This window comes from Stegostoma tigrinum, chromosome 33, assembly GCF_030684315.1.
Source record: "Stegostoma tigrinum isolate sSteTig4 chromosome 33, sSteTig4.hap1, whole genome shotgun sequence".
Classification (NCBI taxonomy): domain Eukaryota; kingdom Metazoa; phylum Chordata; class Chondrichthyes; order Orectolobiformes; family Stegostomatidae; genus Stegostoma; species Stegostoma tigrinum.
The window spans coordinates 1,273,482-1,289,502 of record NC_081386.1 but is presented as its reverse complement, the minus strand read 5'-3'; the positions used below and the strand labels follow the sequence as shown (position 1 = coordinate 1,289,502).

Genomic DNA, 16,021 nt, shown 5'->3' with positions numbered 1-16,021 from the left:
AGCAGAACTGAGGTAAACAGTCAGGAAGTGGTTATCCTGTAATCCTCAGTGTTGACTCTGACTCATGAAGTCTTCTGGCATCAAATCAAAAATGGGCAAGGGAACCTCCTGCTGCTGATCACGGACATGTAGCAACACCCCCACCCCCAAAAAATGTAGCAAAAACAAAAAAAAACCCTCACACACACACACACACACACACAGGAAGAAACATTTTCCTTGGTAGAGGAATCAATGACCAGGGATCACAGATTTAAGATAAGGGACAAAAAGTTTAGAGAAGATGAGAAGAAATATTTTCTTCACCGAGACAGTGATAGGAATCTGGAACTGACTGCCTGTAAGGATGGCACTGGCAGAAGTCCTCATAACATTTTAGTATTATTTAGTGTGCACGTGATGCCAAGACATACTTGGCTACAGGCTAAGTATAAAAGATGGGATTAGAATAGTTAGGTGCTTGCTTTGACTGGCAGAGACTTGATAAACCACAGGTTTTTTTGTGCTGTAGATCTGACTTTTTAAACTCATTTCTTGGCTATCTTAATTTGGTGTTTCTTTGTCACTGCGTCATTAAAAAGTAGCTGGAGTTGAGCTAGAAAGATAATCTAATCATCAAATGATGAGATTTGACAGTATAAAGAAACTACTTCAGACGGTAGAAAACAATATAATGTTAAAATTACAGCTATGCCATTTAGGAATTAAATTTTTTAACATGAAGGGCAACAGAAGTCTGGAAGTACTTTCTCAAAAGCTGCGGGATTCAAATTTCAATGTGTCAAATTGGAGATTCTGATCTATAGTTTCTTGCTGAGTAAAGGAATGGGGGACGCGGGACCAAGCTGGATAATAAAAACAATTTGTGATACAGATTCAAGGGGCTTTCGGTCTCCTGTTCCCACGAATTGATAGTGATTAACTTCTCTGCAGAAAGCAGTTGAACAGGAACAGATTCTAATAACCTACGTGAAAACATTTCTAACTTCATTTCTCCAGTGATTATTCATTTAACAGCAAAAGAAATCTGACTACTCACGCCATGGAAATCATGTCAATTTGCAAGTTTGGGGGAGGGATATCAACTCTTGCTTCTTCCATGACGTGGAGGTGCCGGTGTTCAACTGGGGTGGACAAAGTCAGAAGTCACATGACACCAGGTTATAATCCAACTGGTTTATTCGAAAACAAGCTTTCCGAGCTTGGCCCTTCTTCAGGTAAAGAGGGGGCTGATAAAGGGGCTACGCTCTGAAAACTTATGATTTCAAATAAATCTGTTTAACTAAAACGTGGTGGTGTGTGACTTCTGACCTTGTTCCAAGATTGTAAGATAGGAACATTGTATAAGAATATTAACAAATACAAATATTGTGATGAGGTTCTACAGCAGTAATCTCACACGAATAGTAATCCAGAACCCCAGGCTAAATGTTCTCCAGACACTGGGTTGAACCCAACCATGGCAGATGGGAAAACTGAAGTTCACTAAAAGCTGGCCTACTGGCAACTGTGTAGCCATTGTCAATTTAAATTTATGTATGTCATTGTTGAACAGAAATATGCGTATCTATAAACAGATACTGTATAACTCAAAGATACCATTTCATATATAAGCAAGTCCACTTCACCAACATAGGATTTACATTTATTATAATACAACCAGATAAAGAAAATAAAGCATTCTAGTAACAGCACAGTTGGGATTTAAAACATTTAATACTTTTAATTATTGGTGAAAACAAAATAAACTCACTCATACTTAAAAACAAGGAATATTCATTTAAGTCAATTTACTGCCACTACCCATATCCATTTTCAGACATCCTCATTGGCTGAACTGCCATTTTTGAGGATGACATCATGCAAAGCTGTCAATTTTTTCAAATTTGACTAAACATGAAAATTAATCATTTTCAGAGCCTATCCAAATTGTTCTTAAAATTTAAAATTCAGATATGACAAACACTAAGTTGAAACTAATTAAAGCAGAATAATAATTAAACTTGACCAGCTATGGTAACAGGATAGCACGCAGCTTCGACCGTGGTCAGTGCTGACTGTAGAAGTGGGCAACTGACCAACATTTAACCTCATGCTCCAGCAGATGGTCCCCTGCGTCCCGGTCTCCAGGAACATGAACCTCCACCATCACCCGTCAGAGGATTAAAACCTATAAAATCCAACAAACTCTTTGTCATGTCAAAACAACAAAAATGTACATTTCACTGTTCATCTTGTGACCTAATTATCCCAGGCCTCACAGCCTAAACTGGGAAGTGCCCTTGATCTGATTCTGGGGATTCTAATAACAACACAGCTTAGGGGAGCAAGAATGATAGGAGGAAGGAAGGGAAGGTAGTTACAGGAAGGGGATGTGACCGTAATATGAAAACAGGAGCTAAAGACCTGTCAGCCTTGGTGTAATCATGCTTGAACTTCACTTTCCCAACCACAGTCCATATTGTTTGTGTGCCATAAAACCTCTAAATACATTTAAGGCTGGGGTAGACAATGTTAAAATATCTATAACTGTCCAGGTTATGGAATTCAATGTTCATAACCTTCAAAATGAAGAAACATTACACCTCAAAACAACTGGCATTAATCAAAAAACAGTGTTCCTATTTTAAATGTGGGGCTGCGGGAAGTGGTGGGATGCTCTTCAGACAATCAGCGCAGTCACAATGAGCCAAATGGCCTCCTTCCACACTATAGAGATTCTATGTCCTGGATTCCTCAGCCAAACTGAACAACCTTTATATCCACCCTGTCAATCCCCTTCAGGATCCTGTGTATTTCAATGAGATCACCTTATTTTCTAAACTCCAGAGAATATACAAGCAATTTACTCAGCTTCCCAAAGGATAACTCCCTCATTCTAGAAATTAATCTAAAAATCATTTACCTACTGTCAGTTAAATCTGAAAAATCTTAAATTTGTATTAAAGGGAAGATCAGGTTATAGGTAATCGAAGCAGTAGGAATCTCTGTGGTTCCAAAGTAAACTGAAAATTAACGTCATAGGAATATAAAAAATAGATGTTCGCCCTGCAGCCGGCCCTGCCACACAAAAAGATTGTGGTTAATCTGCTCCAGGTCTCCAGCTCACTATAGCCCTCATTTCCCCAATATCTCAAATCTAACTACCTCCTTTAAGTGCTTGCAGCAATCTAGCCTCCTAAATTCTTTTGAGGGTAGAGAATTCCAATCATTCACTACCGTCAAACTCCTTTGCATCTGACTTTAAAAGGAATATGCCCTTGTCATAAAGTCGTACTGCACAGAAACAGATGCTATGGTCTAACCAGTCCGTGCTGACCATATTCCCAAACTAAACTAGTCCTACCTGCCTGCACTTGGCCCATATCCCTCCAAACATTTCTTATTCGTGTACTTATCCAAATGTCTATTAAACTTTATAACCGTACCCAATTCTACCACTTCTTCTGCAAGTTCATTCCACACACAAACCACTGTGTATAAAAAAAATTGTTCTTCATGTCTTTTTTTAAAAACTTTCTCCTTTCACCTTAAAAATATGCCCCCGGTCTTGAAATCTCCTACCCCAGGTAAAACAGACTTACCACTCACCTTATTGATACCCCTCATGATTTTATAAAAGGTCATCCCTCAAACTCCTATGCTTCAGTGAAAAAAAGTCTCAGCTTATCAGTGTCTGTCAAGATTTCCATTTCCAGTAACATCCTGGTAAATTTCTTCTGAACCCTCGCCAGCTTAATAATATCCTTCCTGTAACAGAAATCAGAACTGGACACAGCATTCCAGATGAGGCCTCACCAATGTCCTACAAGCTCAACATAACGTCCCAATTCGTGCACTCAAAAGGTCTGATCAATGAAGGTAAGAGTGGTAAACTCCTCCGTAACCACCAATATGTGGTGCAAATTTCAAAGAATTATATACTTGAACCCTTCAGTCTCTCCATTCTGCAACACTGCCCAAGGCCCTACTTTTAATTGTATAAGAGTTGCCCTTGTCTGTTTTACCAAAAGGCAGTAGGTACCTCACATTTATCCAAATTAAACTCCTGCTACTTTTCAGTCCATTGACCCAATTAATCAAGATCTTTTGGTAATCTTAAATAATCTTCTTCATTGTCCCTATACCATCAATTTTGGTATTAACCATGGGATACTAACCATGCCTTCTTTATTCTCTGAATTATTTATATAAATACCAAAAGTGGACACAGCACCGATCCCTATGGAACACTACTGGTGACAGGCCCCCAGTCTGAAACACAACTCTCCGTCATTACTCTGTCTCCTGTGTTAAAACAATTTTGCACCCAATTGGCAAGCTCACCTTGAATCCCACGTTATCTAATTTTACTAGTTAGTCTATCATGCGGAACCTTGCCAAAGACTTTACTAAAGTCCAAGTAAACATGTTTACTTGTTAGACCAATCTGCCCTCAATCTTGGTTATTTCCTCAAAAAACTCAATCAAATTTGAGAGACATAATTTCCCTCTCACAAAACCGTTCTGACTATCCCTAATTACTCCATGCCTCTCCAAATGCATATAAATCCTATTTTTCACAATCATCTGCAACAATTTACACACCAAAGTCAGACTCACAGGACTATAGTTCCCAGACTTCTCCTTACATCCTCTCTAAAAAAAAAATAGCATTAACTACTCTCCTTTCATCCAGCACCTCACCTATAGTTATAGATGTAGAAATATTTCGACAAGGGCCCTACAATTTCCTCCCTAATTTCCCATTCAAACAACATCTCCGAGTTCCCACTTTTGGTAACATCTGCGGAATATCTAAACTCAAGCCCCACAGAATGCTGCACATATCACTAAGATCACCCCTTGTGCTTCTGAGCTCTAATGAAATAAAGCGTAAGCTGTTTAACCATTATTGATAAGTCAACTCCTTCATTTCAGAATCAAACTCATGAATCTTTCAAAGATAGTAGGAACTGCTGATGCTGGAGTCAAGATAACAAGATGTAGAACTGGATGAACACAGCAGGCCAAGCGACATCAGAGGAGGAGGAAAGTTGACGTTTCGGGTCTGGACCCATCTTCAGAAATGGGGCAAGGGGACTCTGAAATAAAGAGAGCGCGAGCGGGAGGCAATGATGGAAGGTGGATAGAGAAGCAGATAGGTAGAGAGAAGACGGACAGGTCAAGGAGGCGGTGATGAAGCCAGTATATGAGAGTGTAGGTAGGGAGTTGGTATGTGGGTTGGTCAGTGGGGAGGGAGGAGACCATCCATAACCTCATCACCTCGGATGACCTCCCACCCACAGCCTCCAACCTCATCGTTCCCCAACCCCACACCTCCCGTTTCCATCTCCTTCCCAAAATCCATAAACCGGACTACCCTGGTCAACCCATTGTCTCTGCCTGCTCTTGGCCCAAACTTATCTCCACTTATCTCAACTTCATTTTCTCCCCCTTGTCCAGGAACTCCCCACCTATGACCGTAACACCACCCAATCCCCCCACCTCCTCCAAAACTACCAATTTCCTGGCCCTCAACACCTCATATTCACCGTGGATGTCCAGTCCCTGTATACTTGCATTCCCCATGTAGATGGGGAAAAAGCCTTCCACTTCTTGCTCTCCCACAGGCCCGACCAGTCCCCCTCCACCAACACCCTTATCCACATAACCAAACTCATCCTTACCCTTAACTTCTCCTTCAACTCGTCTCACTTCCTACAAAGGGGGTGGCCACGAGTACCTGCATGGGCCCAAGCTACGCCTGCCTCTTTGTAGGATATGTAGAACAGTCTCTCTTCTGCAGCTACACTGGCCCCCATCCACCACCTCTTCCACTGTTATATCCATGACTGTATCAGGACCGCCTTGCGCTCCCACGAGGTGCTTGAAAAGTTCAACCACTTCACTAACACCTTCTGCCCCAACCTCAAGTTCACCTGGACCATCTCTGATACCTCTCTCCTTCCTGGACCTCTGTCTCCATCTCTGATAATCACCAGGAAACTGATATTTCAAACCCAGACTCCCACAGGTACCTAGAATACACCTCTTCTCACCCCATTTCCTACAAGAATAACATCCCGTATTCCCAATTCCTTTGCCTCCGCCACATCATTTCCCAAGATGAGGCATTCCACTCCTGGTCATCCTAGATGTCCCCGTTTTTCCAAGGACCGCAATTTCCCCTCTACACTGGTTGAAAACACTGTCTACCACATCTCTCCCGTTTCCCGTACTCCTCCCACACACCCCCTCCCCACAGTAACAAAGACAGAATTTCCCTCGTCCTCACATATCAGCCTCCAGATTCAACGCATCATCCTTTGCCACCTGCAACCTGACCCCACTTCCAAGGACATTTTTCCCTCACCAACGTAACTACCTTCCAAAGGGACAGCTCTCTCTGTGACTCCCCCATCCGCTCCACACTCCCCACTAGTCCCACCACCCCTGGCACTTGTCCCTTGCAACCGCAGGAGGTGCTACACTTGGTCCTACATGTCCACCCTCAGGCCCCAAGAAAACCTTTCACATTAAACAAATGTTCACCTGCACATCTGCTAATGTGGTGTATTGTATCCGCTGTTTCCAATGTGGCCTCCTCTACATCAGAGAAACCAAGTGGAGGCTTGCAGACTGTTTTTTGGGGCAACTATGCACAATTTGTGACAAATGACTACACCTCCCGGTCGCGAACCATTTCGACACCCCCTCCCACTCCTTGAACGACATGTCCATCCTGGGCCTCCTCCAGTGCCACAATGATGACACCCGAAGGCTGGAGAAACAGCTCCTCAGATTCTGCATGGGAACCCTGCAGCCCAATTATCTCAATGTGGACTTCACAAGTTTCAAAATCTGCCGACCCCTGACCAGCCCATCTCATCCCAGCCTCCTAGACCTACCCACGCCTCCCTCCCCACTGACCAACCCACACTCCAATTCCCTACCTAGACACACCTGTACTGGCTTCATCCCCACCTCCTTGACCTCGCCATCTTCTCTCCACCTATCTGCACCTCTATCCACCTTCCATCGTCACCTGCCTCTCTATTTATTTCAGCGTCCCTTTCCCCTCCCCCATTTCTGAAGAAGCCACCTTCACCTCCACGCTTACTTCTTTAACTGGGAGCCTAACCCTCCCTCCACTGACCTCCACAAGTCCACCTCCTGGACACCACCCCCAGACCTCCTACCCTCCCTTGACCTCATCATCTCCAACTGCCGTCGAGACATTAACCGCCTCAACCTCTCCCCCGCAGAACGGGCAGCCCTCCGCTCCAACCCCAACCTCACCATCAAACCCGCAGACAATGGTGGCGCAGTGGTAGTATGGCGCACTGACCTCTACATCGCCGAGGCCAAACGCCAACTCTCCGACACCACCTCCTACCGCCCCCTTGATCAGGACCCCACCCCCGAGCAACAAACCATCATCTCCAACACCATCCATGACCTCATCACCTCAGGGGACCTCCCACCCACAGCCCCCAACCCCGCATGGCCCGTTTCTATCTCCTTCCCAAAATCCACAAACCTGCCTGCCCTGGTCGACCCATTGTCTCAGCCTGTTCCTGCCCCACCGAACTCATCTCCACCTATCTGGACTCCAGTTTCTCCCCTTTGGTCCAGGAACTCCCCACCTATGTCCGGTGACACCACCCACACCCTCCACCTCCTCCAGGACTTCCAATTCCCTGGCCCCCAACACCTCATTTTCACCATGGACGTCCAGTCCTTATACACCTGTATTCCTCATGCAGATGGCCTCAAGGCCCTCCGCTTCTTCCTGTCCCCGCTGGCCCGACCAATCCACCTCCACCGACACCCTCATCCCCCTAGCTGAACTTGTCAAGGACCGCAACGCTCCCCCCGCAGTGGTCGAGAACGCCCTTGACCGCATCTCGCGCAACACATCCCTCACATCCCGCCCCCACCACAACCGTCCCCAGAGGATCCCCTCGTTCTCACATACCATCACACCAACCTCCAGATACAACGTATCATCCTCCAACACTTCCGCCATCTACAATCCGACCCCACCACCCAAACTATTTTTCCATCCCCACCCTTGTCTGCCTTCCGGAGAGGCCACTCTCTCCGCGACTCCCTTGTCCGCTCCACACTCCCCTCCAACCCCACCACACCCGGCACCTTCCCCATGCAACCGCAGCAAGTGCTACACTTGCCCCCACACCACCACCGTCACCCCCATCCCAGGCCCCAAGATGACCTTCCATATCAAGCAGATGTTCACCTGCACATCTGCCAATGTGGTATATTGTATCCATTGCACCCGGTGTGGCTTCCTCTACATTGGGGAAACCAAGTGGGGGCTTGGGGACCGCTTTGCAGAACACCTCCGCTCGGTTCGCAACAAACAACTGCACCTCCCAGTCGCGAACCATTTCAACTCCCCCTCCCATTCCTCAGACGACACGTCCATCATGGGCCTCCTGCAGTGCCACAATGATGCCACCCGAAGGTTACAGGAACAGCAACTCATATTCCGCTTGGGAACCCTGTAGCCCAATGGTATCAATGTGGACTTCATGAGCTTCAAAATCTCCCCTTCCCCCACTGCGTCCCAAAACCAGCCCAGCTCGTCCCCTCCCCCACTGCATCCCAGAACCAGCCCAGCCTGTCACTGCTTCCCTAACCTGTTCCTCCTCTCACCCATCCCTTCCTCCCACCTCAAGCCGCACCTCCATTTCCTACCTACGACCTCATCCCGCCTCCTTGACCTGTCTGTCTTCCCTGAACTGACCTATCCCCTCCCTACCTCCTCACCTATACTCTCCTCTCTACCTATCTTCTTTACTCTCCATCTTCGGTCTGCCTCCCCCTCTCTCCCTATTTATTCCAGTTCCCTCTCCCCATCCCCCTCTCTGAAGAAGGGTCTAGGCCCGAAACGTCAGCTTTTGTGCTCTTGAGATGTTGCTTGGCCTGCTGTGTTCATCCAGATCCACACTTTGTTATCCAGACTCGAAACATCAGCTTTCCCGCTCCTCTGATGCTGATTGGCCTGCTGTGTTCATCCAGCTCTCCATCTTGTTATCTAATGAATCTTTCAATTGTCTCCAAAACTAATACCTCCTTTGTACAATTAGGGGGGGGATTAAAAGCATACATAGTACCCTACTCATCAATACCTTGTAAACTGTGAAATGACTTCCTTAACTTTAAATTCCAAACCCCTAGCAATAAAGGCCAAAACTTCATTTTACCATCTTAATTACTTGCAGAACCCGCATGCTAACATTTTGTGTTTCATGCATAAGAACACACGTATCCCTCTGTATGGCAGATTTTTTTCCCCCAAGAGTTTCTCTCCATTTAAACAAGTCTGCCTTTTGATTCTTCCTACCAAGGTGCAGTAATATATTCCTACATTAAACTCCATCTGCCACATTTTTGCTCTCTCACTCAACCTACCTATATCCTCTTAGAGATTCCTTATGTCCTTATCAGTAGATGCCCTCACTTTTTTTTGGTATCATCAGCAAATCTGAACACAATACATTCTGGCCCCTCTCTTCTGTTATTTGTATAGATAGTAAATAATCGACCTCATAGAACTGGATCCGTGTAGCAATCCATTAATTAAGTGTTTACAACCTGAAAACGCTGTTTTGTGTGTTAATCTATCCTCAACCCATGCTATGAAATCTCTTATTAATCCTACCTCAATACTAAAACATTTGACAGGGTCCATTGTGTAAAGTCCATGTAGACAACAACCACCACCTTACCCTCAATTATTTTTTAAACTTCAAAAAATTCCAATTTGAAAAACAAGACTTCCCAAGTGACAGGATCAGTTCAAGTCAGTTTAGACTCACTTAAGGAAAAATCATGCATGACAAAACTTCTGGAATTTTTTGAGCACGTGACTAGTAGAGTGGACAAGTGAATCAGTAGATGTTGTGTATCTGGTTTTTCAAAACAATTTTGACAAGGTTCCACAGAAGAAATTAGTAAGGAAAATTAAAGCTTATGGTATCAGAGGTAATGTATTGATATGGATTTAGAACTGTTTGGCAGACAGGAAGCAGAGAATTGGAATAAATGGGTCCTTTTCAGAGCAACACAGTGGCTCAGTGGTTTAGCACTACTGCCTCACAGCACTAATGTTCCATTCTGGCATTGGTCAACTGCCTGTGAGGAGTTTGTGTTCTCCCCTTATCTGCGTGGGTTTCTGCCAGGTGCTATGGTTTCATCCCACAGTTCAAAGATGTGCAATTTAGGTGGATTGGCCATCCTAAATTACCGTTGTGCTCGGGGATGTTTAAGTTTGGTGCATGAGCAATGGGAAATGCAGGTTTAGGGGGATGGGTCTGGGTGGGTTGCTCTTCAGAGCGTCAATGTGGACTTGTTGAGCTGAATGGCCTGTTTCCACACTGTAGGTTTCTGTGATTCAAACATTTACCAGATTGATTTCTGGGATGGCAGGATTGGCATATGAACAAAGACTAGGTTGACTTGTGCTTGTACTCACTGGAATTTTGAAGAATAAAGAGGGATCTCAGAAACAAAATCCTTATGGGACTGGATAGGCTAGATGCAGAAAGAACATTCCTTATGTTGGGGGAAGTTCAGAACTACAGGTTACAGTCCAAAAATAAGAGTTAAGCCACTCAGGACTCAGATGAGGTTGAATTTCTTCACTCAGACAGTTGTGAACCTGTGGAATTTTCCACAGAAAGCTTTTGAGGCCAGTTCATTCGACATATTCAAGAGGAAGCTGGATGTGGCCCTTGCAGCGAAAGGTATGGAGAGAAAGTTGGAACGTGATATTGAAAGTGCATGATTAGCCATGACATGTTAAATCATGGTGCAGGCTCGAAGGGCCAAATGGCATACTCCTGCATCTGTTTTGTATGTTCCAGTGTCCTCTAGTTCTTGGTCTTTCTGCCACTGAAATAGTTTAACTATCTAATCTGTCCATATCCCTCATGATTTCAAATCTCCTTTAATAAAGGAGAGAATAAATAAAGGATAAATGTAAGAGGATTTTGGAAAGATGCAGAAAAGTTTATGAAAATAGTTTCAGGGATGAGGGATTTTGATTATCCAGAGAGATTGAGGAAGCTGAGATTGCTGCCCTTCGAGGTGCAAATGTTAATATTCATTCACAGGATGAGGGCGCCACTGGTGACGCAGCATTTATTGCCAATCCCTAATTGCCCAGAGGGCAGTTAATGGTCACCCACATTGCTGTGCGTTCTGACGTCACATGTAGGCCAGACCAGGTAAGGATGTCAGTTTCCTTCCCTAAAGGACATTAGTGTCCTTATATAGGTAATACTCCAGTAGTTGTGGCACAACCGATGTTTCCCAAAAGTCACTTCCTTGCTGTTATTAACAATGCTATTATTTATAAAGCTCAGGATCCCAAACGCTTTTTTAAAACCACTTTTCTACCTGCTCTTTAAAGATTTGGCTAGATTTACTTCTCAAAACCACTGCAGAGACTTGTTAAGCCACCAGTCACTGAAGTGGGAGTTTGTGCTTCAAAATTCAGTCAGACTCAAGTTGAGCTGACCCACATGATCAGGTCAGAACATAACAGTTCACCCCCAGACTGTTGAGGTAATGCTATTATTCAAAATTTGGAGCTTTCTAACTAGCTTTATGCCAAATTAAGCGGATGTGCTGGCAACTTTGTTAAATACAGTAAAAATAATTTTGACTTTACAACATTCATGGTGCATAAACATTTAAGTATGTGTTAATTTTTACTGAACATATTTGCAATTTTGAATGGTTGAAGACCATTAGCACTCACCACCTCTCAATGGCTTCTTGTCAGATTTGGGTTTTGTTGCACTCGATGTACTGGATTCTGACTCCTGATGTTAAACACAATGAAATAATTAGTCCAGTTGTATAAACACGGTTTGTCAAGATTAGGTACTGTTGATAACAAATACCACACTCAAATAATATGCAACAGAAATCTGAGAGGTCGAGCCAAATACCCTAGACCACAGGTTCAAAACTCACTACAGCAGCTTGAACAAAGAACAAAAGAGAAGTATGGCACAGAAACAGGCCCTTCAGCCCTCCAAGCTTGTGCTGATCATCATGCCCTGATTAAACTAAAAAAAACTTTCTACTGTTAGTCAGTCCAAATCCCTCTATTCCCTCCCTATTCATATAACCATCCAGATGCATCTTAAATGTAGCCAATGTGCCTGCTTCCACCACCTCCGCTGGCATTGCATTCCAGACTTCTAGCATTCTCTTGGTGAAAAACTTTCGCCCCCTCCCTTTAACCTGTGTCCCTCTGTAGTTGAAACTTCAACCCTGAGAAAAAGCCTCTGATAATCCACCATCTCTGCCGCTCATAATTTTGGTAGACCTCTATCAGGTCTCTCAGCTGTCGTCTTGTAGAATTTCAAATTAATTAATAAATCTGGATTTGAAAGCTAGTCTCAGTACTGGAATCACCACTGACTGTTGTAATTATTGGACAATATTCAGGAACAAAAACAGAAGTTGCTGGAAAAGCTCAGCAGGTCTGGTAGCATCTCTGAAGAAAAATCAGAGTTAATGTTGCAGGTCAGGTGACCCTTCAGCAGAAGAAAATATTCAGGCTTGGGTTTGGCATGAAACATTTATGCCATTCAAGTGTCAGAGAATGACCATCTTCAACAACGATCATCCTTATCAATCAATGGCATTACTACTGCTAAATCCCTGTGCCAACATCCTGGGGATTATCACTGACCAGAAACTGAAACAAACTAGCCACATTAGTACAGTGGCTGGAGACTGACTCACCTCTTGATTCCTCAAAAACTGTCTAATCTATAAGGCAGATGTCAAGATATGATGAATGCTGTTCACTTGCTGGACAAGTGCAGCTCCATCATTGCTTAAGCAGCTCCACACCATACAGGATAAAGCAGCCCACTTGATTAAACACCCTTTTCAAATTCACTTCTTTCACCACTAACTCACTAAGGCAGCACTATTCATTGCAAAAACTCACAAACGGTACACAGAGTACTTTCCAAACCTCTGAATCTAACACTTCGAAAGAGAATGCATGGGATTATCACATTGCAAGCCCCCTTCTCAGCCACAACACTATCTTGACTTGGAAATATATTGACTTGCCTTCATTATCATGCGATCAAAATCCCAGAATTGCCTCTCTAAAAGCGCAATGGGTGTAGTTACCCTATAGGCTGCATCGGTTCAAAAATTAAGCTTATTATCTCCTTCTCGACAGCAATCATAGATGAGCAACAAACACCAGCCTAGCCATTGACTCAGGTTTTAAAGTAGATTTGTGGATGTTGTGTTTGGTTGGCTCGCTGAGCTGGTTTGTTGCTCCGCAGACATTTCATTACCCTGCTGGGTAACATCAATGCAGCGCTGTTGTGTTTTCCCCGCCTAGTATTTGAACTTCGGTGTCAGTTGGGCTGGAGCACCTCACTTCCGGTTTTTGTTCACAGTCTACTGTATATGGGCTTGAGCTCTGTGTTTATTGATGGCTTTCTTAGTGGAGTACCAGGCTTCTAGGAATTCCCGTGCTTGTCTCTGCTTTGCCTGTCCCAGGATCCTGGTGTTGTCCCAATGGAATTAGTGGTTCTCCTTATCCATGCGGATAGAGATGAGTGAGTACTGGTCGTGTCTTCTTGTTGCCAATTGATGTTCGTTTACGCTTGTGTTTAATTTCCTTCCTGTTTGTCCAATATAGTGTAGTATGTAGTAATGTAGTAAACACTACATTGGACAAACAGGAAAGAAATTAATCACAAGGCTACACAGACATCAACTGGCAACAAAAAGACACAACCAATACTGACTCATCTCTATCCTCATGGATAAGGAGAACCACTAATTCCACTGGGACAACACTAGGATCCTGGGATAAGCTAACACGAGAATTCCTAGAAGCCTGGTACTCCACTAAGAAAGCCATCGATAAACACACAAGAGCTCAAGCTCATATACACGACATTGCGAAGAAAAACCGGAAGGAGGTAATCCAGCCTAACGGACACCAGTTATCAAATACCAGGTGGGAAAACACAACAGCGCTTCATTGGAGGCTGCACTGATATTACCCAGCAGGCAAGCCAACCAACCACATTAGCCATTGACTCCCACACCCCACAGATAAATGAAAATACCATCTGGTCCACTCATGCCCTTTGGGAAAGGAAATCTGTTGTCCTCACCTAGACAAGCCTACATGTGACTCCACAATGTGGTTGACTCTTAATTGCCTCTGTAATAACCTATTAAGCCACTCAGGAATGAGCAAATGCTGGCCTCGCCAGCAGCACCCACACACCATGAAACAATAAATAATCACAACAAAACATAAGAATCATATTACAGGATGCACGTTGGTTCTCTTCCGGGAACTCTTTCCTTCTTGCATATTCTCCCATGCTTCGATTTTCTCTCTCCTCTTCTCTTCTTCAATCTGAAGAAAACAACAGGAGCTTCATACATCAGGTATCACAAATGTAAACTCATCATTATTTTCTTATTCTGTGCCTCTACTGATAAAAAGCAAATTTTTAACACCTGTATTGGCCTGCACTCTGTTATTCAGCGATTACTTATTTGACCCTTCAGTTTCTCCACGCCTATCACTGTCTCTACTTTGACTGCGCATTTCCCTCATGGTATTCACTCCAAAACAGTCTCAACTGACACTTATCTCAATAAATACACTTCTGCCTGGTAGCCCACCTGCCAACTTCATTAACCTGATCTAATTTACAATTCACTTTGCTTGCTAATCCTCTTTGAATTATTGAATCTTATAGCTCAGGAGGCTGGTTCTCAAAGACTTCTGAAATTGATCCTGATCCTCTGTTCTTTCCCCAGAACACACTAACCTTTGCCTTTTACAAGTATTTATGTAATTCACCTTTAAAAATTTCGATTGATTCTGTTTCAACCAATCATTCAGGTATTGCATTCCAACATTTTAATGCTCAACAACATGCTGTTAAACAAAGTTTCTCTTCAGCATCCCTGTGACTCTTTAAGACAGATTTGAGAACATTATTTAATGTCCTACCAGTGAAACAGGTTTTTTGTCACTGATAGTTTGAAATTATGCTTCCTGTATTGACATCCAAATCATCTACCGACAACAGGTGGTGACATTGTGATCAGCTGATTCATTGCAGTCTTACTTCTTTCTGCTTTTCTCGATATTTCGCTGCCTGTTCATCCAGCTCCTGTTGCATCCGATGGCGAGCAGCATCCATTGCTTCCTGGCGCCTCATAATTAATGATGGTTCTAATTTTAAACAGAATAAAACCATTCTATAAGTTGTGCATGTTTAATGAAGAAATTTATTCAAGAAAAGTTAGAAGTACTTTTTCTTTGGAATAGAAATTTCATGACTGCTTTTGTAACCATGAAACACTATTAGGATAAGTCATTTTTGCCACCTTTAAATGGATATCAAAAGATAACTGAGAATGAAGATGACTGAATTTAATTACCCAAAATAGACTGAAAACGTCTTCCCTTCACTTGAGATTAGATTGGTTACAGAACGTTGTGCTAAACGTGGAAGTCTATTTCATAATCGGTCACTGTGTCAACAGAATAGAATTAAGGTCTAAAGGAAAATTCTGAAAATATAAAATGGAGTGAATTTATTGGGTTCTGGAGATCTAGCTTTTCTGTCAGTTTCTCTGTCACAATTATTTACTTATATTGAATCAAGTTTGTTCTTCCTTGATTTATTTTCTCGAGAACTTTGGTACTTTATCCTCATGCTCGACTGTGATGACCAAGACAAAGCAAGTATTTAGTAAATCTGTCATTAAGTACTTCAAACATCAGCAGTTTTCATATGGAATTTTATGTGTTGACAGTCGTGCCCACTGTGATATCAATTCTGTTTCACCCCACCAAAAATCAGCCTGATGATACGAACTATACAAGTAGGCCACTGGCTGCTGGAAGCTGCTCCATCATTCAATAAGATCATGGCCAGATTACTCTACATTTCCAGGTAGTCACAATAACCTTTTACTCTTTTTTTTA

At 43.3% G+C, this 16,021-nt stretch overlaps 1 protein-coding gene across 2 annotated transcripts in view; it reads right to left on the bottom strand.

Moving 5' to 3' along the window:
* Positions 1 to 1,697: 1,697 nt before the first annotated feature.
* selenos (selenoprotein S) overlaps positions 1,698 to 16,021 on the bottom strand; it is a 28,495-nt gene continuing 14,171 nt past the window's right edge. For both annotated transcript variants that reach the window (XM_048563014.2, XM_048563015.2), the window contains exons 3-6: positions 15,156 to 15,262; positions 14,342 to 14,431; positions 11,774 to 11,837; positions 1,698 to 2,170 (exon numbers count right to left, since the gene is read on the bottom strand). In XM_048563014.2, coding sequence (XP_048418971.1) covers positions 2,091 to 2,170; positions 11,774 to 11,837; positions 14,342 to 14,431; positions 15,156 to 15,262 — 341 coding nt within the window. In that variant the 3' untranslated portion in view covers positions 1,698 to 2,090. The remainder of the gene's footprint in view (positions 2,171 to 11,773; positions 11,838 to 14,341; positions 14,432 to 15,155; positions 15,263 to 16,021) is intronic.